The sequence below is a fragment of the Schistocerca gregaria genome, chromosome 4 (genome assembly GCF_023897955.1).
Source record: "Schistocerca gregaria isolate iqSchGreg1 chromosome 4, iqSchGreg1.2, whole genome shotgun sequence".
Classification (NCBI taxonomy): Eukaryota; Metazoa; Arthropoda; class Insecta; order Orthoptera; family Acrididae; genus Schistocerca; species Schistocerca gregaria.
In genome coordinates this window covers 624,285,091-624,309,891 of record NC_064923.1, presented here as the reverse complement: position 1 = coordinate 624,309,891, position 24,801 = coordinate 624,285,091, and the positions used below count along the sequence as shown (strand labels likewise).

The 24,801-nt window shown below is 43.5% G+C and overlaps 1 protein-coding gene across 2 annotated transcripts in view; it reads right to left on the bottom strand.

Annotated features, from left to right (window-relative positions):
* The window catches only part of LOC126267190 (uncharacterized), a 472,459-nt gene that overhangs the window by 122,188 nt on the left and 325,470 nt on the right, over nt 1–24,801 (bottom strand). For both annotated transcript variants that reach the window (XM_049972159.1, XM_049972158.1), the window contains exon 2: nt 17,624–17,998. In XM_049972159.1, the coding sequence (XP_049828116.1) occupies nt 17,624–17,998 (375 nt within the window). The remainder of the gene's footprint in view (nt 1–17,623; nt 17,999–24,801) is intronic.

Here is a 24,801-nt window from a genome sequence, read left to right as displayed (position 1 = left end):
AAATCTAAGAGTTAATACTCTCATGATATAGGTAACTAATGTAACAAGCCCCTTCTTTTTCCTTTTTTATGTTAGTCATCAGTCCTCTGACTGATTTGGTGCGGCCCGCTAAGAATTGCTCTTTTGTATCAACCTCTTCAGCTCAGAGTAGCACTTGGAACCTACGTCTTGGATTATTTGCTGGACGTATTCCAATCTCTGTCTTCCTCTACAGGTTTTGCCCACTACAACTCCCTCTAGTACCATGAAAGTCATTCCCTGATGCCTTTACAGATGTCCTATCATCGTGTCCTTTTTCCTTGTCAGTGTTTTCCACATATTTCTCTCCTCTCCGATTCTGAGCAAAACAACGGCATATATCTGCTACTCCCATATGATAATTAGCTATGAAGACTGTTAGTGAACCTGCGGTGTCACTTGAAGACATTCTGCCGGGGCAAACGTGGTAGTGGCGTAAGAAACATACCTCAACTACAACTGTGGTGGTTCCTAGTAACATTTGCATTATTCTGCTGTGGAGCACAAAATGATCAGGACAAATTCAGTATCACAGGCGTCATATCAGAAAACGGCAGTGGTCATTTGGTACTTATCATGAAGATATATAATGTAATTCCCTGATGTCTTACCAGGTGACGTATCATTCTATCCCCTTTTGTTGTCCGTGTTTTCCATATATTCCTTAGATTTCGCCCAGAACCTCCTCATTCCTTATCTTATGAGTTCATCTAATTCTCATCTTTCGTCTGCAGCACTATATTTCAAGTGCTTCGACCCTCTTCTGTTCCGTTTTGCCAACAGTCCGTGTATCACCTCTGTACAATGCATTGCTCCAAACGTATATTCTCTGAAATTTCTTCCTCAAATTAAGGTCAATGATTAATACTAGTAACCTCATCAGGAATGCCTTTTTGGCCAGTGCTAGTCTGCTTTTGATGCCCCCCTTCCTCCGACCGTCATGTGTTATTTTGCTGTCTAGGTAGCAGAATTAATTAACTTCATCTAATTCGTGACCGTCAATTCTGATGTTAAGTTTCTCACTGTTCTCATTTCTGCTACTTTTCATTACTTTAGTCTTTCTATAGTTTACTGTCAATCCATAACCTGTACTAATTACACCGTTCATTCCGTTCAGCAGAACCTGTGATTCTTATTCACTTTCACTCAGAATAGCAATGTCATCAGCGAATCGTATTATTTATATTCATTCACCTTGAGTATTAATAAAAATATTGAAACTTTCTTTTATTTCTGTAATTCCTTCTTCATTGTATAGATCCAACAGTATTGGCGAAAGATTATATCCCATTTTAATCCGAATTCGGCGTTCCTGGTTTTCCACTCTTACTGTTCCTTCTTGGCTCTTTTACAAGTGGCATATTATCCGTTTCCCCGTATAGCTTACCCCTGTTTTTCTCAGACTTTCTGTCATCTTGTACTATTCGACAATGTTGACCACTTTTTCCAGGTCGACAAATCCTATGAATGTGCCCTAATTTTAATTTGGTCTTGCTTCCCTTATCAACCGCAACGTCAAACTTTCCATTCTGGCAACTTTACCTTTTCTAAAGGCAAACTGGTCGCCATTTAACACATAATTTTCTTTTCCATTCTTCTGTAGACGTGGATTGGCTAAAAAATAAGGCAGTACTGTTATAATTCATGCCATACATTAATGACTGACATTCATTGAATTTTATGCCCTAAATATAATCGTTTTGCATCTCGATCATCTTCCCCACAAACATGGAAGGCGTTGTACACCGTCACTGAATCCATCTCTGTCTATGTCATGAAATTATCGCCCTGTGGTACAGACGATGTCTTCTCCTTTGTTATAGCGCGTGCCACGATGACGTCCTTCTATTTGGGTGAACATATCTGTATGGCAGGGACTCATATCAGTTGAATACGGTGGATGTTCCAGTGTCTCACACTCCCACGTACGCAGGAGCTCGTTAAGGCAATCGAACACGAATTCCGCACTTGCAGGCAGTACACACAGCAACTCAAACATAGCAATCGCAACTCACTGCACTTTTTCAACTGGCCGTCTGCTATCAGTACGAACAGCGAGAATACCATGTGAAGCACATTCTTCATGTTACGACAGTGTTGCTACTACTTTTTATCCATTCCATGTATTATTCTTGTCAGCAGCATATGAGCAGCAGGAAACGTCATTCCAGATATAGAAAAACAACAAAAACAAGTTTGGTAGAAAATACAATGCAGCCACAACTCAGTACAATCCATCATCAGCAATTATGACATGATATACTAATCTAGACCGGTAGACGACCTCCACTGGCAGTCACAGAACTCATTGTAATAAATTGCAAGAAAAAATAAAAGAAAAAACCACAATTGTGGTGAAACATGTCGGGGTATTAAAACGAAACAATTGTATGCTTGCGAAAAGACAGACCCATCCTTCTTTCATCAATATATTGCAAAAAGGGTTGAACGTTCAAATTTTTAAAATATTGGAAAATGCAGAACAATTTATTAGCGTTCAACAAATACAACTCACATGGTTTTGTAAGTGTTGTATTAAACCAACAAATAATGAATATCAATGAGATGGTTGATACTGCTCATTTTGAGCTAGCTTTTTTATTCGGTTCGGTCTCTGCTAGTGCTGTTCACAGTTCAGTCGGTTCCTTGCTTTTGTTTTCATTGCCACCATAGTCGCAAATCCACGTTCACGCCTATAAGTTATTGTTTTACTGTTAATAATGGTTATTAGCCACACATATTTCTCAAAAATATTACCGGTTCTGTTTTAGACAAATCTGTTTTCAGTGTGTTGTCTTCCCGTAGTCCAAATATTCTGCTTTGGGTTGAATTTCAGTATTTGAAAATATTCCTTCGTTCACTGAAGACGGTCTTAAAACCCAGTCATTTAGTTGTCGATTCTCCAGTTCAGGAAATCAGTTAGTGATAGAATTTATTACTGATGATAACTGCTGACTCATTTCATTTGTGAATGAGCATTTTCCATTGTTGGCACCGAGCATTACTGTCAGTTTTGCGAACACCGAAATGTCTTGAACTTCAGCCCTGCGTTGGTAAAGTACAACCTCCGAAGAAAACTGCAGATTTAACTTGTGCCGTCAAAATATTCACCATATTTCGTGGTAATTCGAGGTTAAGCGTACTGATTTCCGCAAATAAATCCGTAAGGTATTCCACTTTGGAAATAACTAAATTATGTGTTATTCTTGAAGGTAAGTCTTTCTCCTTTTACGTTGACGCCATTTCCAGAAAGAAAGCAATTTATAGCCGGAGCTCAAGTACTCTCAGCAACACGTTGCCACGTGACAGCCATCGGTCTTCTGTGTGGAACAAAAGCACATCGAATTTCGCTCCAACCTATTTGCACAAGTCTTTTGAGAACTTTTATGTTCACTACAGAAGTGAGTGCATTCAGCAAACCAGAAGGAAGTGTTTTCATCGCCAAAGCGTAGCGATGTACAATGCAGCGACTGAATGTCGCATTCGCAGCAAATTCTTTCACCAGTATTTGGAATCCAGAGCAAACGCCCAACATGGAATGTGCTCCATCTGTACATACACCCACCAAATTCGACCACTGCAACTTATTTCCTTCAATAAAATTCTTTACTGATCGGGAATACATCCTAGCTGCGTGTGGTAGTGTCCCATTAGTCCGAGTACATGTCTGCTTCTTTCAGGCCATCATATTTTACATATCGTACATAGACAAAGAGCTGGGAACAGGATGCAACGTCAGTCGATTCATCTAACTGCACTGCCAAAAAATTACTTCATCTTATTCCGTTGAGTACTCTGTCCTAACTATCCCAACTCATGTCCTTAATACGACTTCTGACCGTGTTGTTAGAAAGAGATAGTTTGTTTATCTTTTCTACGTTTTGCACTATTAGAACTAACTTCACTGTTTCTAGTAGGCAAGGCTTGATGAGATTCTCTCCTATCGAATCATGTTTCTTGTTTTCAGCAATTCGAAGGGGGATTCGGGATGAAGCTTCAAGACCAGTTTCTATTGACTGAAAAAAGTAGCCCGATCAATCCATGCATGAACTCTTCAGTCCAGCTACTTGCGTTTGAAGAACTGAATACTTTTTCCTGCGAAGTCTGCACGACCTTATTCAAAGTGGTCTTCTAATCTGCTGGGTCTCATGCTCTCTGCTGTTAGCACTTTACTGCACCTTTGTCAACTATCAAGATAAAACTCAAGTGCAGAAAAGCATCTTTGTACGATCCTTTTTTCTACGTGGTATGGACCCTGGAAGAAGGGAAAGTTGTCCGGAGTACGGGCACTTAAGAGAAAGAAGTACACCACAACGCATTTTTGAAAAAAAAGTCACGAACATATAGCATTAATAGTAAAATACATAATGAAACTGATGTTTATGCGTCCCGGTTTACGTCTATTTTCAACTGGATTAAGTTAATTTATATTTTGTAGTAAACGTCTGGCCTCAGTACATAATGAAGCACTTTTAGTAGCTGAAGTGTATACATATTTACGTACTTCTCCTGCCATTTATTCAGTTTCATTTACACGTATTCTCAGGATCATCAATATAGTGTTCATTGTAAGCTTAACACGTATATTAACATCGCTGTATGGAATTAAAGTAAAGCTTCATCAATCCGACGACTGCTTTCAACACTTTGATGTTTTACTAGGCGTGGTCGGTTTGGAGGTGGTATGTCCTTGCCTTCCTCTGACGTTTGAAGTGACTTACCCAGCATATTACACAGGGAAGTACTGTCAAACGTGGATTCCGAATCACGGAGTAACTCGACATTTTTCACATAAATAAACACTGTCAGAGAGGAAAGAAGTAATAAGTGAGGGATAAAAATCCTAGGGTTGACCAGGTACCGAACAAGAGACTATTAGATTTGTAGTTTACCATTGGGTTCTCTAGATTAGCTGGTAAAGGAAAGAGAAGAACTGGCCATAGTAGCAGCACCATGTTTACGTCTAAGAAAGAGACGGAGAGAATAAAAGCGTAAGCAGCAATAGTATTAAGCTTAATACGCTCGGAGACGCAAAGCTGTGATTCACTGTCGGAACGCTGCTTCTGAACGTCAGTTCATTTGAGTTCGTGGAAATGCAGCTCGAATCCGGTGCTTGCAGAACTGTGGGGTGGGATTTCAGACTCAGAATTGCGGGAGATTGTCAGTGCTGACTTGAGTCAGAGACAAGCGACAAGTGAAACTCGGAAACGAATCTGCCTTTTCCAAAAAGTTGACTTGATATTGCAGTTGGGCAATCTGTGTTCATTTTCCATGGTTCATGTACAACGGATGTTAAGTCCTAGAACGACATTCGATAAAGAACATTCGAAGTGTTAAGCCTTGCCAACAAGTAGTTCAATGAAAAAATTATATCCACTCTATATTGCCCTACTTTTTAACACTGGTTTTAACCACTGACAGTGCAGCAATCGCAACTTGCAACTCGCTCCAGCTGCGAGAATGCGCCGCCCAAGCTTGGCCCATGTCTGCCCAAACTTAGCGAGCGTGAATCCTCATATTCTGTTGACGTACCGACAACGTGCGGAACGTGTTCAACGCGGGGCACTCAATGTGGACGCTGCTTAATGTGCTCTCACTATTTCTGGGATACTTTGAAATTATTCGTAAGACTGGCAAACGAATCTCCACTGACGAGTGAGCGACATTGGTCTGTTATGAACATAAACAGTTACTTCGATATGTTAACTACTTTCGTTTGCAGAAATGTATAAGTTAAATGACTACAATATCTTTCGAAAGATTTGTAGAGGTGACTGGGGAACGCATTTCGGAAAAGTCGACATTTTCAGACACTTTTCACTCATAATTCCCTGCATAGTCTTCAGACAGAAGGAAGTGAGTTACTTACATTCAAAGAATCGTAATAAATGTGATCAATAATGGAAGCGTAGCCACTTTATCATTGGACAGCCATATGAGACTAAGATGAAAAAGAATCAAATATTTTTACCGAATAGTTTTCCTGCAATAATTTGACGACTGCATAATGAAAAAACATGCGAATACAAGATCTGTCGTTTTTAATTTTTTATGCATAAATTAATCATTTTCTGAAAGGTCTTCTTCACCGAGTATGTAGCTCTTGTTCTTTTATACAAAGATTTTTTTCTTTTTCTTTGATAGCAGATAACTCTACTTCCGGTTTTATGCTTCCCTTGAATCAAAGCTAGATGCATACACGATTCTTTGCGTGGCAAGGCGGAAAGGTCTGCCACAAAGAATGACAATGAGTTTGAACAGTGAATCTTTACGTAAAGTGATTTTCCTGGAGCAGCGATGTCACCTTTTCTATACATTCCTAGAACAGGCTTTTACAGAAGTCAACATGGCGAGCACAAGCGTTGTGATTTTTATGTTAATGGGAATATAGTCACGAAGTACGTTTCTTCTTCTTCTTCTTCTTCTTCTTCTTTCGTTTTTTCCATCTTATGACCACGTTAATTCGCTCCAACTTCGTTTCTTCTGTTCTATCTTCTTTCCTAATATTCTTTCGTTCTAATACTTAGCATCCTCCTTCTTTCTTCTGTCTAAGATGATTTTGTTCTCGGTCTCGGTCTGTCCTCGAAAGCCTTGAAGGCCTGAATTTTTTATTTAAAAATTACCCTGTTTTATATCTTTAGTTCCTGTAAGCTCATTTCTTTCAGATCTCTTTGTATCTCTTGGATCCATCGTACTTTGGTTTTCTTGTTCATCGGAAAAAAGTGTGATTCGCCTTGTTAACCTCCCCTGGTCCATTCTTAGGATGTGTACGAAGAACATGCTCATTCTTTTCCTGATGGCGTCAGAAATTTTCCTAACTTGGTATACAATTCCTGATTGCCATGGTTTCTAAACTGACCATCTTCTGTTCTTCGAGGTCCTAATATTTTCCTGAGAAACTTTCGTTCTATCCGTTCCACTCTCTCATCACTCCGGTTATTGCTAAGCTGAGAGTTTCTGCTGCATATAGAGCTTCAGGGCGGATCACTGTCTGGTAACGTTTCAGTTTTTCATTTATTGAAATTTTCTTCTTATTGTAGGTGTTGAGCCGGCCGCGGTGGTGTAGCGGTTCAGGCGCTCTGTCCGGAACCTCGCGACTGCTACGGTCGCAGGTTCGAACCCTGCCTCGGGCATGGATGTGTGTGATGTCCTTAGGTTAGTCCAATGTCTATCCATTCTCCAAGGTATTTGAATCCCTCCACCTTCTCGATTTTCCCTTCTCCTATTGTTATCCATCTAGGAGCCGTCGTGATGTTTGTCATATATTATTTCTCGGAAGAGGTCTGTAAACCTGCTTTAGCGGCCTGTCTCTGCAGTCCTGTAGTCTGGTTAACTACCTCTTCCAGTGATCCGGACAAGATGACAATGTTATGTGCAAATACTAGGCAATCTAACCCTACTCCTTTATTCTTACACCGCAGTTGTATTGTACCCACTCCTTTTATTCCTTGTCGCCACTCTCTGATCGTGTTATCGCGGACACAATTAAAGAGCAAAGGGAGAGTCCGTCTCTATGTCTTAACCCATTTTTGATCTTAAAGGCCTCCGACTGCGTCCCTCTGAAATTGACCTTGGATACTTGGTTGCTTAGGCTTGTTTAACCGGCTCACTGCATTTTTTATCAAAACTCATCTCCTCTAAAATGTGGTACAGTTGGTGTCTGTCTACAGAATAATAGGCTTTCTTGAAGTCTATGAATGTAAGCACGAACATTTTGCTCCTCTGTTTTTGATAAGTACGTTTGATAAGCACGTTTCATAAGTTTACATAAGGGTTTTTGTCCCCGTATATTCTCTAGACTCACAAGCTTGTAATCACGATTACGCCCACATCTGAAATCACACACCTGTGTCTCTGATGTTTATTTTGCAGTGAAAAAGTCAGCTTGTGGCACATGCTGAATCCATTTCTATCCTTAATTTTTAGATTACAGCTATTTACGCCATTTATAGTGATCTTTATGGGATTACTGTTCAGTGGCAAGAGAACTACAGATAAAAAAGAAATTTACGAACCTACTTATGTCTTGAAACTTCCTGGCAGATTAGGTCTGCCAAACCGAATCTCGAACACGGGACCTTTGTCTTTCGCGGGAAAGTGCTCTACCATCTGAGCTACCCAAGCACGACTCACGGCCCGTCCTCACAGCTATACTTCTGCCAGTGCAACGTCTCCTACCTTCCAAATTTTTCAGAAGCTCTCCTGCTAACCTTGCAGAACTGGCAGAAGTAAGGCTGTGAGGACGGGGCGTGAGTCGTGCTTGGTTAGCTCAGATGGTAGAGCACTCGCCTGCGAAAGGCAAAGGTCCCGAGTTCCGGAACACAGTTTTAATCTGCCAGGACGTTTCATATCTGCGCACACTCAGTCGCAGAGTGAAAATCTCATTCTACTTATGTCTTACCGGCACAGCTATTTATGCCCAGTAGTAAAAGGAAGGTAGTGCTATCAAATAGGAATTAGCGCTTGAATAAGAAAATCTTCACTCTTCTGTTTACTTTTTCTCGCGTCAGTCCTAAATACATTGAAGAGGTAGTGAAATCGGAGGCACTCACTCCATATCAGTCGACTTGGCTGGTGAGCTAATAACTGACTAACGAAAGAGGAACAATGAGCTAGCCGGTAACACGGTGGAGTGAATAACCAACTGCGGCAACAGTAGAGGCCAGTAACCAGCTTGCAGGTAGTTGACATCGCGTACTGCGCGCAAAGTGCCACCGCCACGTACCGTCATACGTTAATGCTCATTTTTGACACTTTCCGAAGAAGCAGTCTGTCTTACAGTTATTAATCTAAAGAAGTAGAGAAATAGATTTTTTGAAGAAATTTAGTTTCGTGAGCGAACCGTAATCAAGCCCTTTGTCTTTGTACCACCCATAAAATATTTTTTATCACCCAGGTTGGTAACCACTGCTCTAAGTGATCTAATCATCACTGTGGAAGTGGTTTTAGCTGGATATGGACTACGTCAAGAAGGTTCCGCGCGGATTTGAAGCCATTATCAAGGAACAGGAGAGAATCGAGGCAATTGGGATTTTGTGCTACAGAAAAACCTTGAAAATTACGACAGGGAAGGGAATATATGGAAAACATATACAAGAAGAAGGGAATGGATGATAGCCCAGCTGTCGTCAATGGGTAGCTTCCATCGTGCCATAGGGACTGTAGATGGGTAAAATCTGCAGAGGAAGACAGGATACATCATGCGAATACTTGGGGACGTAGGTTGCAGTAGCTACTCTAAGATGAAAAGGTACTCTCTGGATATGAATTCTTAGAGGGCACGATCAAGTTAGTCAGAAGATCGATGACTTAAAGAAAAAAGGAATCAACGCCGGAGCAGCTGCTACACTATTCAAGCACTCCGGCTTCAGGCCACAAGTGGCCCATCGGGACTATCCCACCGCAATGTCATCCTCAGCTGCGGATGCGGATAGGAGGGGTGTGTGGGCAGCACACCGCTCTCCCGGTCGTTATGATGGTTTTCTGTGGCCGGAGCCGCTACTATTCTGACGAGTTGCTCCTCAGTTGGCATCACGAGGCTGAGTGCAACCCGAAAAATGGCAACAGCACATGGCGGCGCGGGTAGTCACCAATCCAAGTGCCTGCCACGGCCGACAGCACTTAACTTCGGTGATCTGGAGGGAGCCGGTGTATCCCCATCAGCAAGGCTCTTGCCACTGCTATACTATTAGGCTACTAATTTTTCGTCTATTAACAGCCTTCATCATTTGATCACTGCGTCTGCGGATATTTATAATGTGCTTCCATGTCGTCCCCTATTTTACTATATGTGAAGAGTAATGAGCACAATAAATTTTATTCCGGGGAATCTATTATCTATGGCTGTGGAAATGCCCGCATCTAGGAATGACTGTCTACGTTTCAGTTTCATGAGACTTTTCTCCTTAGTTCTGACAGCTCGAATCCAAATAGATTACTTTACTAAGTGCTCCAGGGGCTATTAGATTAATTCAGAAACTTCTGCGCTTGGTGCCCGACAGTTTGGAGATTTAGATAGTGATACGGCACTAAAAGCCGTGTTTGTGGCGGCCAGAGTCAGGTGGGCGGCGCTCGCAGTGGCTGGTGTAAGTGAGGGATGGCCCCCGAGTCTGGAAAGCGGCGCGGCGCGGCCAAGCGGCCGCTTCCCCGGCTGGAGGGCGGCCAACGGTCGCAGAGCACGCGAGCCCTCGCTCTGGGCCAGCGCTGAGTTATGACAGCGCGGCGTCCGTCCTCCGGATTACTTATTAGTCGCTCCGCGGTATTTATACTCCCTCTCTGTCCGAACAAACCGCCGTCTCATAACTCTCCTCTGCTGTCTTTCTATTGAAACAGAAAAAAATCTAAAGTCGACAACTTTGCTACGTCGCATTGTCGATCTTCTCCTAATCGGAAACTTTTGGGTGTCCTTCTTTTTATCGCGTAATGATGAAAGCAGACAAACGCATTCTGAATCAAAGACTCAAAACTCATACATTTGTGTAAGTAACGAAAATACTCATTTTAGTGACTATTTTATAATGAGCCGGTAAAATAACGTAATTTATTCCAGGATATTTTTTGAGTATTTTGGTGTATGGCATCCAGTCCACCGATTTCCCAATACCGTTTTTGAAATGTGCTTGGGCTGTCAGATTACGACCTGTTTAAAAAAATATTGCTAATATAGATTGAGTGACTTTTTGCACAGTGAATGAGAAGTAGAAATATTACATTAAGCTTCAGTCTGTCTGTTTTTAATACAATATTTAACTAAAGTGATATAGAGATTGTGCAGACTGAATCAGCAACTGGAATAGTAGCAAATCCCCTTCGTGATTTAACATGTAAGCAAGACAGTGAAAAACTGTTTCCGAAGTTTGGTTTTCGTCTTTTGGACGATGTGTCGCAGTAAACGTTGTGAGTAGCAAGCAAATGCATATAGCGTGACAGATGTGCGATCCGATTCGGCACCTAGCTGCAAATACGACCACAACCGAATGATGTCAGACACTGAAATCATACGAAGAAAACTGTGTATTTTTAAACAAACGGTATCTGTTGTTAGTATTACGACATTAATTAAGTATTGTTAATGTAATTTGTTAGTTATTAGTGTGACTGACAGTGTCAGTCTAAAATAGTATAATAAATGAATACAGTTACGTTCATTAGCTGCATAGACGATAGTGTGGTAACTATGCTTGTACAGAGTGAGTGAGGGAACTCTACGAAGTTTAACTAGCCATTTTACGGAACTGGAAAAACAAGAAACATTTTACTATAATTCAGTTATTTAACGAGGGATTAATATTAGTATTTGTGGGTTTCATAATTTTTTTAATAAATTGTTCATAAAAACTATAGCATTCAGTTTAGTCAACTGTAAAAGATGCGGGATTGCTCGGTTTCATTCTAATATCGGATTGCTTATGATGTATATCAGCCAATCAGAGTACAGTACGTTGGCGAGTATTTTGTGGGCTAAAGACTTGCTTTAAGTTTCAGGATAATTCGGAGTTCAGCAGCATCATGTTCGGACGCGTACATTAGGAGCTCTTAATGCATATGATACTTTTTCCTAATAATGAGTTAAACTTGACCGTGTGTGTCGCAAAGTGAACAAGAATGTGGTAAAAATATGAAGTTCCGAAATTCTGATTTTTGTGAGTACCACGTGACTTTCGAGTAACCAGAATCCGCATGGCGGTTTGTGCAAGTCGGGATCGAGAATTGACCGTACAAAAGGATCGACTTGTGTAATATATGTGAGCGAGTATTTTGTCACAGACGGTCCGTTTGGTAATAGGTTTGGTTAAATATCCTAATTTGGCTATTGTTTAAATGTTCAAATGTGTAGGAAATCTTATGGGACTTAGCTGCTAAGGTCATCAGTCCCTAGGCCTACACACTACGTAACTTAAATTATCTTAAGGACAAACACACACACACATGCCCGATGAAGGACTCGAGCCTCCGCCGGGACCAGCCACTCAGTCCATGACTGCATCGCCTTAGACCGCTTGACTATAATGAGTGAGATAGTTGTGTGTGAATGCCAAATCTGTAATTGTATCGTAGCACGGACTTGTCGGTGTTTTGTTTAAGGGAAGTGACAATATATCAAAGTTTTCACTTAAGTGCTATATATTTTTCAATAGCTCTGATAACCTGACACTGGAAAATAATTGATACAACTAGTAGAATTGTGTATTACGACCCGTTTCCGCTACAGCATTCTATAGCCCTCGAACATTACTCATTTTCTAGCAGTTCGGACAGGAACTCCACTGCAGAATAAAAATTCAACGCAAGGTGAGTGGGACATTTACTGTAGCACACAAAAGTATATAGTGACGTTGCAATCGGTGGCTCTTCATTTGTTAGTTATCCGGTTTGTTAGACCCCCCCCCCCTTCCCCTTACTTTACTTTCTGGAAAAATATTTTCCAGACAGTGAAAACAATGTATAATACTTAGTCATCAGAACACACAACGCAAAACACAGAGTAAGACAACAATCACCAAACGACACCTGCACACAGATGTGGCTGCCGGCGCTAATTTATCATCGCGTCATTGTGTCGCTCTTCCATCGTGTTCAGTGAACCAGTCCACTAGGTGAATCCCGGGAAATTCTTCAAATTAAACCTAACCATACTATTGTGTATCAATTTAACATACAACAAACACTGCCGGCGAAACAATCTTTGTTTAGAACCGAACAGTATCCGATGTGTGCTAGACGCCGATGCGGTGATTGGCCTTCACTGTTGTCAGTAACGAATACTGTGAGTGAATGGATCAAATTAACTTCAAAACCAGTCACTCAGCGCGTATCGTCGACATTTGCACTGCAGTGCAGATATTTTCAATGCAATACTAACACAAAGATAAAAGCGAATAGCAGAGCAGTTGCCTGTAATTGAAGGCAATAAATCTGCAAATATCCACTAACACAAAGAGTCCCTCGTACCACAATAGTCGGAAAAACTCAACTGCCAATATCTCAAATTTTGTCGACGTAGTTTGGGTGGGCCCTCTACTATCAAAAGCATTCAGTGATTTATCTAACTTTAATATTAATAACAGTAGTAAGTAGCATTACGCCATAATAAATAATTATGTTTATAGGTAAGAGCAGGAGTAAGTTACTTCTAAGAACAATTGTGTCCCATTACCGGTCATCCGTACACCTGGAGAGATGGACCTGCAATCGGGAGGACGAGGTTCCTAAGCCCCTTCCTTATATTCCAGTTTACTTTTTCTACAGTTCCCTTAAATTTTTGCTGATGCATTGGCTGACATATTCTCATCAAACGGACACGGGGATGATTTTCTAAGTGTCCTTTCCAAATAAGAGCTTTTGAACCGTTTCAAGTGAAAACGTCGATACAGAGTTAAAATGCGATCTTACTTTCTCAATATCGGTTAACCATGAAGACAGCCAAACAAGGCATTTATCTGTCCTTACTATTTCACGAACAGTTAGGGATAAGTGAAGATATTTGAGTGAAGCCTGAGATAGCAAAATATTATGCAGAACACTTACATTGATTCTGCAAGACAGTTGGTGTGTAAAACGTCACAGTATTGTCAAGTACGCGAAAAAGAGACACGACTGAATTTGAGCTTCTTCTCTGATGGGTCGGTTGTTGGAACTTTATTATATCTGTTGATGGTGGCAAATAATTTCTTTCTGCGCGTAAGTTTATTCCATGATTCACAAGTTATTGAGCCCAGGCTTAACAATATTTATACAACATACTATATTAATATCTCAATAAATTTTCAGACTTCTTTGGTCACTTTTACGAAATTCAAGGGTCAGCCATTTCGCTTGCCACGGTGAATGGTAATGCCTTCAGGGAAGTATACTTCACAAGAGGATAGAACCTTTGGGGATACAATACTGAAAGCCAGAGTAACTGCGCAGACGGAATGTCCTATGATATCTAAGAATACACAAAACTAAGTCGTTGAATTGTTGTAGGTCACTATCTGCTGACATCTGTTAAATTACTGTACGTAAATATCTGATAATATTCTGCACAATTGGAAAGAAACGGTATTTCACATTAGTTACAGAGCCATATTTTTTTAAAGTGTTGTTTCCGAAAATTCTTATTTTGATACCCTGTAGCTTTTACGAACTATTACGGGTAATATGACTTTCTTCATCGACCCCGTCTGTGTACGAGAATGGCTCAGCAAGTAAGAAAACAAAAACTCTCATCGGCGTATAAATATAACTGTGAGAATTAAATTCAATTTCTCAATACACGACACAATCAAAATTTTCGAACGGTACCAGTAGATGGAGATACATGGGCCGTTCCCCTTCGAAATATATTTTGAAGGTGGAAGGTTTGACTTACACACCAGATGACGTAACACACATATGGCATTGGCCACGCGCTATGGTTTCAGCGTTTCCTGTAAGTCTAATGGAATACCTTTCGTAGAACTGACCTCGCGCCTAGAGATTTTCGTCTCTTCCCATTGGTAAAAAATCGCCTGGCAGCTCACCACTTTGGAATCGTTGTCGACGTTGAGGAGACAGTTGTTAAATGGCTCTCAAAGCTGCAGCCAGATTTCTTTTATGCCGTGTTCAACACTTTGGAATCTAAGGAACGAATAGTGGGACAGCCAGGGTGACTATGTGGGAAAGTAATACAGTGGTTAAAATACATTAACCAATCTTTAATACTGAGCGTTATGATCCAGAAAGACTTAATGATTTTAATACACTGATTTGTTTGTGGGCCATGTTTCTATCGAGGGAGCAATATGTACAGCCTGTGGCAGCCATGTCATTTGCAAACATTGCATTTCCTTTGCTGTGAGTCAGTAAGATACTTGTGCTGCTTCAGGATGATTAGGACAACACTCCGTATTGAATGATTATTAAATCAAGACCCTACGCTGTGGACTGGCGTTGATATACAGTTGAAAATGTGTGCCCCCCCGGGGACTCGAACCCGGGATCTCCTGCTTACGTGGCACACGCTCTATCCAGCTGGGCCACCGACGGCACAGAGGATAGTACGACTGCAGGGACTTATCCCTTGCTCTCTCCCCGTGAGACCCACATTCCCAACTTAATGTCCACACACCACATTCGTAGCTCCCCTGCCCATTACACTCATTACTCGCGGCAGACAATCTTGCCGAGTAACGTAATAGTTCGGGCAATACGTGTGCATCCACACAGAAGAAAGAGGCCAATGGCTCGTTTGCCTTAACTATATGAAGATGATATCTGTTCTTTTTTTCTTTCTAATATGTGCGAGAGAACAGATACCTTCACCATACACTCCGTATAGTCTCACTAATGAAACGGGAAATGAGACTGGTGAACATCGCAGCGGATGTTGCTGTGAGTCAATGCGCTGTCTCTACAATCTGGAGCAAGTTTCTAGTGACAGAATTCGTTGGGGATCGTCCCAGCAGTCGCCGCAGGAGAAAAAATGCGGGCGTGCAGTACCGATATCTGTGTATAAGAGAAGCAGTAGCCCCCATCAGAGTGCTACACGTCTACAGCGGCAGTAACAGAGAATTGCAGGAATGAAGGTGTGACCGTAAACGATACGAAATAGGTGCCAGAAGACCAAAATCGCTCCTGCTCTGAATGGGGTTCGGAGAGAGGCTCGTGTGGCATGAGCACCAAAAATGGTTCAAATGGCTCTGAGAACTATGCGACTTAACTTCTGAGGTCATTAGTCACCTAGAACGTAGAACTAATTAAACCTAACAACACAAACGTCCATGCCTGAGGTAGGAGTCGAACCTGCGACCGGAGCGGTAGCTCGGCTCCAGACTGTAGCGCCTAGAACCGGACGGCCACTCCGGCCGGCATGAGCGCCAAACCAGTCATTGGGGACCAGGCAGCAGTGCGACAAAGCGCTCTTTTTTGATTATATCCGTATCAGTCTTCACCCTGGCAATACAGATATTCGTGTGTGGATGCAACGACGACAATGTTTCCATCCTAACAGTATCGTAGACCACCAGGCTTATCACGACTCACGACAGTTCATTCATATTTTGGGGTGGAATCATGTATAGTCGCACGATACTCCTTGTGCTTGCACAAGAAAGGCTAACTGGTGTGAAGTATCAGGACGACATTGTTGTACGCATACTGGTTCCATCTGGTGAACATACTGGAGCGTGTTCGACGCAGGTGGACGACAGTGCACGCCCCCCCCCCCTCCATCCCCCCATCTACACAATCTTGTAAACACCTTCGTAGTGGAGCATAGAATCAGTCGGATGCAATGGCCTCCAAGTTCTCCAGATGTTACCTGTCCTGCGTGGGATTACCCGAGCGGTCTCAGGCGCTGCAGTCATGGACTGTGAGGCTGGTGCCGGCAGAGTTTCGAGTCCTCCCTCGGGCATGGGTGTGTGTGTGTGTGTTTGTCCTTAGGATAATTTAGGTTAAGTAGTGTGTAAGCTTACGGACTGATGACCTGAGCCGTTAAGTCCCATAAGATTTCACGCACATTTGAACTTTTTTTTTTGTTACCTGCCTTGAGAATTCACGGGAAATGCTAGAACGTGCCATCTAAAATGGTCTCATGCCGTCAAAGGCCACAGGACATGATAGAGGACGATGTGTAGGCATGGGACAATATCCCAAATGCCTATCTGGGCAATATGGTAAGGAGTAAGCGTGAGAGCATTCAAAAGTTGCTACAATTACGAGGAGGGCACATTGTTTCATAAATGATGTGTTCTACAAGATTACAGTGAGTCAAAAGCCTAATGTTTGCTGGGCTATCATTGGAAGGTTTTACTTTTGGTTTGTTGTTTGTATTTATCAATATGAAATATATTTAGTTTCTTTTTTTGTTTTCGTATGAATGTACCTGACAGAGCAAAATCAGTTTTGTTTCTTATAATGTCCAGTACTGATAACAAAGCAAAACCTCGGTCCTCAGCTTGTCGTTTCATGGTCGCGTTCTCGCTGCCCGAGCACGGGGTCCCGGGTTCGATTCCCGGCGGAGTCAGGGATTTTGACCTGCCTGGAAATCATTGGGTGTTTGTGTTGTCCTCATCATTTCATTATCATTCATGAAAGTGGCGAGTTTGCGCTGAGCAAAGGTTGGGACTTTGTATGGGCGCTGATAACGGCGCTGTTGAGTGCCCCACAAACCAAAACGTCAACAACAAAGCAACATGCTATTTATAATCCGTCTTGATTGCAAAAAATGTTTATTCATATGACCGGTTTCGGTTCCGCTAGAACCATATTAAGACGTGCAATTTGGGTTGCAGGAGTATGGACGGGTAACCGAAATTGCACATCTGAATATGGTTCTAGCGGAACCGAAGCCGGTCATGTGAATAAACATTTTTTTTTCAAAGAAGAAGGGTTTTAAATAACATTGGAAAAACCAGTTATAGCGGTTATCCCATCAGACATTGTCTGGTTTTGTAAAGCAACATGCAACATTAAACTTCATCACTTTATTTATCTATGGCTTAGTAACTCGATATGTCCCTTTCTTTTCTCCAATAAACCTTCGCACACGGAATTGCCATCTCACTCTTTCAGCCACCCTCGTACGTGGAACTGACGGAGAAAAGGCTGCGGTCTATTAGCGGAAAAACCGTTTGGTGCTAACCGTAGACAATCATCTTCTTGGTCATGAAGTCCTCGTCCTTGAAGGTGGAGACGGAGCAGCGGTACTCGCCGCTGAGCTCGGTGGTGGGCCGGACGATGTAGAGGGCGCGGTGCATGCTGGCGTGGCTAGTGGAGGCGCGGTGCGCCAGCTTGAGGCGGCCGCGCAGGATTCCCAGGTCCTGCGGCTTCTGGCCGGGAATCCACTGGTAGACCGGCTCGGGGCTGTTGTTGAAGAACCACTTGACCACCAGCCCGGAGTCGGCGCCCTGCTCCTCGGGCCGCAGCGAGTACTCGCAGTCCAGCACCACCGCCGCCGTCGACCCGTTCCGCACCTCGGAGGGGACGCGCATGTCCGTGATCGTCACGCCCACCACCCCTGCAACACGGAGGGGAGACAGCCACTGAACCTTCTGTACCGTGTCCATCACACATTGGTAATGCTGCAACTGGAAGGGCTGTGCAAAATAAAACAGAGAAGAAACTAAAAGAAATAGAAAACGATACACCATGAAGGAATTATCCGAATGGGCGGAGATCGGTAGATATGATGTACGTAAACAGACAAACGGTACAAATTTCATAAAAATTTCGTGACTGGTGTAAGAGGTCCGTGACTAAGGAATTTATTGGTAGCGCACTCGAGCAGATGTAATTTCAAGGGGTTGCTTACGCGCTGCCTGCGATATGTAAGCTATAAGAGAATCTCAGACCAGAGAGCAGTGTTGGGCGCAGTAAGAGCAGTGTCAGTAGGAGTAAGTAGTAGCTAGCAGTCATGTGCATGGGGTTGGCTGGGCCGGTCGTTGGGGAGCGATGGCGGTGCCTGAGCGATGTATTATAAGGTAAAAGCAGTCGCGCGCATTTGTAGTTTATTACAAGAGAATTTGTACTATTGTTATACACTCCTGGAAATGGAAAAAAGAACACATTGACACCGGTGTCTCAGACCCACCATACTTGCTCCGGACACTGCGAGAGGGCTGTACAAGCAATGATCACACCAACGGCACAGCGGACACACCAGGAACCGCGGTGTTGGCCGTCGAATGGCGCTAGCTGCGCAGCATTTGTGCACCGCCGCCAGTTTGCCGTGGCATACGGAGCTCCATCGCAGTCTTTAACACTGGTAACATGCCGCGACAGCGTGGACGTGAACCGTATGTGCAGTTGACGGACTTTGAGCGAGGGCGTATAGTGGGCATGCGGGAGGCCGGGTGGACGTACCCCCGAATTGCTCAACACGTGGGTCGTGAGGTCTCCACAGTACATCGATGTTGTCGCCAGTGGTCGGCGGAAGGTGCACGTGCCCGTCGACCTGGGACCGGACCGCAGCGACGCACGGATGCACGCCAAGACCGTAGGATCCTACGCAGTGCCGTAGGTGACCGCACCGCCACTTCCCAGCAAATTAGGGACACTGTTGCTCCTGGGGTATCGGCGAGGACCATTCGCAACCGTCTCCATGAAGCTGGGCTACGGTCCCGCACACCGTTAGGCCGTCTTCCGCTCACGCCCCAACATCGTGCAGCCCACCTCCAGTGCTGTCGCGACAGGCGTGAATGGAGGGACGAATGGAGACGTGTCGTCTTCAGCGATGAGAGTCGCTTCTGCCTTGGTGCCAATGATGATCGTATGCGTGTTTGGCGCCGTGCAGGTGAGCGCCACAATCAGGACTGCATACGACCGAGGCACACAGGGCCAACACCCGGCATAATGGTGTGGGGAGCGATCTCCTACACTGGCCGTACACCTCTGGTGATCGTCGAGGGGACACTGAATAGTGCACGATACATCCAAACCGTCATCGAACCCATTCCTTGACCGGCAAGGGAACTTGCTGTTCCAACAGGACAATGCACGTCCGCATATATCCCGTGCCACCCAACGTGCTCTAGAAGGTGTAAGTCAACTACCCTGGCCAGCAAGATCTCCGGATCTGTCCCCCATTGAGCATGTTTGGGACTGGATGAAGCGTCGTCTCACGCGGTCTGCACGTCCAGCACGAACGCTGGTCCAACTGAGGCGCCAGGTGGAAATGGCATGGCAAGGCGTTCCACAGGACTACATCGAGCATCTCTACGATCATCTCCATGGGAGAATAGCAGCCTGCATTGCTGCGAAAGGTAGATATACACTGTACTAGTGCCGACATTGTGCATGCTGTGTTGCCTGTGTCTATGTGCCTGTGGTTCTGTCAGTGTGATCATGTGATGTATCTGACCCCAGGAATGTGTCAATAAAGTTTCCCCTTCCTGGGACAATGAATTCACGGTGTTCTTATTTCAATTTCCAGGAGTGTATCAAGTCCCATGAAAATGCTTCAAAAAAACCTTTAATAGTAATCATTGCTATAAAATTAACGGGATGGCCGAGTGGTTAACGCGCTAAAATCAGGAACCGCGCGACCGCTACAGTCGCAGGTACGAATCCTGGCTCGGGCATGGCCGTGTGTGATGTTCTTAGGTTAGGTAGGTTTAAGTAGTTCTAAGTTCTAGGGGACTGATGACTTCAGAAGTTAAGTCCCATAGTGCTCGGAGCCATTTGAACCGTTTTTATAAAATTAACTTTTTGACAATCATTCAATTGAATTTAAAGACTTTATTAATTTCTGCAATCCATGGTCATCCCGATTATCGTAAAGAAAAATCAGTCTTTTATACATGACAAATGTAGCGGCCAGCATTGCGTCGGGCTGCGCCAAAAAATTTCTTATACGAGCAGATATATATGCGTTATCCGGCGACTTCATTGAGTTAAGAATTTTCAATTTATTCAGAATGATCTTTCAGGGCCATGACGCAGCACTGCTGAAGTCCAAAATTTACCAGTTTAAATTCACAGTCAATTATTGAAAGGCTATAATTGAGCCACAATTTTATTGAGAGGTTAGTCACGTTATTATTGCGAATATGGAATAATAAACAGTTGGGAGGTTTCACTGAATGTGAATGCTAAATAAATATTTTTACTGTTGCGAAGTTACACTGGCTCAAGAGAAAGAGCCTCACAAACTGAGCGGGAGAATACAGCGTTGTTCCATCTCTGGCCGTTATGCAAGCCATCATTAGGTTTGACATTGACTTACAGAGTTTCTTGATGTAATGAGGGATGTCATGCCAAATTCTGTCCAATTAGCTTGTAAGATAATCAAAATCCCGAGTTGATTTAAGGGCTCTGTCCATAATGCCCCAAACGTTATCAGTTAGGGGAGATGTGGCGACCTTGCAGGCCAAAGTAGGGTTTGGCAGGCGACGAAACCAGGCGTAGAACATCGTCGACGTACTGCTGTGCTGTATGGATGCTACTGATGTCTACCAATGGGGTCTTGCTATGGAAAGAACTGCCACCGCAGAACATCAATCCTAGTCGTCTGGCAGCGTGTGATGGGCGACAGGTTGGTATCCCCCCGCTCTCTGGGACGTCCCTAGATACATCTTCGCTGGTAATCAGGATTCAGTTCATCGCGGTACTGACTACTGACGACAATTCTACTTCTGTCAATGATATTCCAGCCTGATGACGTGCCTAGAGACATCCCAGACTGTGGTGGCTCACCGACCTATCGCCTGCTATAAGGGCCGACAACGAGGAGTGCCGCTATGAGGTGCCATTTCTTTTCATAGCAGGACCCCTTTGTCCCATACCCGCGCCATTCTTACAGCACAGCGGTACGTTGACGACATTCTACGACCCATTTTGCAGCCATTCATGGCAAACCATCCCGTGCTTAGGTTTCAGCAATATAATGCATATCCTCGTTGTTGCCAAAAGCTACCTTGGCGTGTGACGTCGCCGGATCTCTCTCCAACTGAAAACGTTTGGCAAGGCCCTGCAACCATCTCGGGAGTTTGACGCGCTACCGCACCAGCTGGACAGAACCCGGTACGTTATCTCGCTTCAGGACGTCAAAGGGTTCTATAAATCAATGCCAAGCCGAATAACTGGGTGCTTACGGACCAAAGGTGGATCAACGCGTTAGTGACGTGCTCAATTTGTAAAGCTCTCTCTCTCTCTCTTGAATAAGTCAACCAATTTGTCTGACATTGTATTCACTTGTTTGTCTGTACATGCACATCACATTTACCGATTTCCGCCCCATTTGGATAGCGTCCTTCACGACGAAAGAGAGATAGAGTAAGGCCGTAACTAGGAGTAGACTTAATTTCCTGTCTTCTGGTGCCCATTACATTTTTTCACTGAAATTTTTACGGTCCATATGCGACCTTATTCATCTCCTTGCATACAAGTAACTTGTCCTAGTTTCAACAATTTAACATCATTAAAGAGCTTAATTACACTACTGGCCATTAAAATTGCTACAGAACGAATATTACGTGTACAGACGCGAAATGTAACCTAAAGGAAGAAGATGCTGTGATATGCAAATGATTAGCTTTTCACAGCATTCACACAAGGTTGGTGTCGGTGGCGCCACGTAAAGCGTGCTGATATGAGGAAAGTTTCCAACCGGTTTCATATTCACAAACAGCAGTTGACCGGCGTTACCTAGTGAAACGTTGTTGTGATGCCTCGTGTAAGGAGGATAAATGCTTTCCATCACGTATCCGACTTTGATAAAGGTCGGATTGTAGCCTATCGCTATTGCGCTTTATGGTATCGCTTCATTGCTGCTCGCGTTGGTCGAGTTCCGATGACTGTTAGCAGAATATGGAATCGGTGGGTTCAGAAGGGTAATACGGAACGCTGTGATGGATCCTAACGGCCTTGTATCACCAGCAGTCGAGATGACAGGCATCTTATCCGCATGGTTGTAGCGGATCGCACAGCCACGTCTCGATCCCTGATTCAACAGATGGGGACGTTTGCAAGACAACAACCATCTGCACGAACATTTCGACGACGTTTGTAGCAGCATGAACTATCAGCTCGGAGACCATGGCTGTGGTTACCCTTGACGCAAAGGAGCGCCTGCGATTTTGTACTCAACGATGAACCTGGGTGCACGAATGGCATAACGCCAATTTTTTTCGAATGAATCCAGGTTCTGTTTAAAGCATCATGATGTACGCATATTGGAAGCGTGTATTCGTCATCGCCCTACTGGCGTATCACCCGGAGTGATGGTATGGGATGCCGTTGGTTACACGTCTCGGTAACCTCTTGTTCACTTTGACGGCACTTTTAATAGTGGACGTTACATTTCAGGTTTGATACGACTCGTGGCTCTACCCTTAATTCGATCCTTGCGAAACCCTTCATTTCAGCAGGATAATGCAAGATCGCATGTTGCAAGTCCTGTACAGGCGTTATTGGATACAGAAAATATTCGACTGCTGCCCTGGCCAGCACATTCTACAAATCTTCCACCAATTGAAAACGTCTGGTCAATGGTGGCCGAGCAACTGGCTCGTCACAGTACGCCAGTCACTACTCTTGATGAACTGCATGGGCACCTGTATCCGTACACACCATCCGAGCTCTGACTCAATGCCCAGGCGTATGAAGGCCGTTATTACGGCCAGAGGTGGTTGTTCTGGGTACTGATTTCTCAGGATGTACACACCCAAATTGCGTGAAAATGTAATCACATGTCAGTTCTAGCATAATATATTTGTCCATTGAATACTCGTTAATCATGTGCATTTCTTATCAGTGTAGCAATTTTAATGGCCAGTAGTGTATATACAACCACTGAGTGTAAGGACGTTAGAAAATGCTCAGCAGCTGTTAACATGTTAGGTTCGTGGACCGACAGAACGAGTTCATCGTGGCTGAGTTTGGTTATATTGTCATACTGAGGTCTGTGGAAATCATTGACGATAGAGATATTTACAGTTTGGAAAAACGAAGGGAGAGCATCACTTGAGCCAGATTAGAGCTGCTACAACGTCTGTTCCAAGCCCCAAGAAGCCAACGCTTCGTCCTGGCTATAGCCTCGTAAAGTAATAACGTCCACCGTGAAATTTTGTCAAATGAGCCTTACTTTGGGTATTAAAAGTAGCTTCGTCTGCACGGTTCCTATGCACTGAATTCCACCGCTCCACAGTACCTTCGAAAAGAACGCTCCTGGTTCCAACCCTAAGTAAGTCCAAGCACGTTTGGAGTAATTTCAAGCTATTTTGCATGTCTTTAAGTTTCTAAACTTCCTGATAGACAAATGAAGATCGGCCGGTGTGACCGAACGGTTGTAGGCGCTGGAAACGCGCGACCGCTACGTTCGCAGGTTCGAATCCTGCCTCGGGCATGGATGTGTGTGATGTCCTTAGGGTAGTTAGGTTTGAGTAGTTCTAAGTTTTAGGGGACTGATGACCTCAGAAGTTAAGTCCCATAGTGCTCGGAGCCATTCGAACCATTCTTCCTGTGCTGCTGACTGATGCTTTAGTACATGACGTAACAGAAACGTTTCTTTATATGCCAAGAAGACTGCAAGAACAAAGACATTAGATTAATTAAGTGACCGGGACACGATGATATCAGACATTTGCTTTCATAGATTCAAATTGTATCAATCATTTGTAATGGCATGTAAAATACCGGGCTTCACGCATATTTCGCAAGCGAAATTATTACACCTATCGGGGAATCACAGCACACTAGTTACAATTAGTAAATGTTAAATTCATATCATATGTATGCGAAGATTTGAATCTTAGAAACCAGCTACCAGTTGAGCTGTTAACAGGTGCTGTTCAGCTATCTATCAGCGTCCCTAGGTACTGATTGAAGCAAAAATGACACTGCAACATTTTAACACCACATATACGTACCTAAAGATTAAGCAGTAACCTTTTAGGGAAATGTATAGAATGCCTAGGAATTGCTACAATATGGTAGAATTAACGCTAAAGAAAATCAACTTGACCCTGTGGAATAATGCAGCGGTAGCTGGTATTTTCCGAAGGGACTCCATATTGATTGACTTCTTTCTAGAAACGGGTACAATTTTAAACATTAAACATTCTGAGGCATTCTCACGTGAAGATTACAAACTGAATATAAAAGCGCTACGACCTTCTCAGCACCTGCTACGTTTCCACCATTAGCCGGTTCAGGTGGTACGGACAATGTCTTATTACTGAAGAACAGAATCGTATGATTTCCTTGGTTCTTTAGAAGACGGCTTCCTTCAATAAAAGTTAAACACTGTGTTCCATTAGGCTGCAGATATGCAGTGGTGGATTTATAACTTAGTTTGAGCAGACTTCGTTGCTCGCACACAGC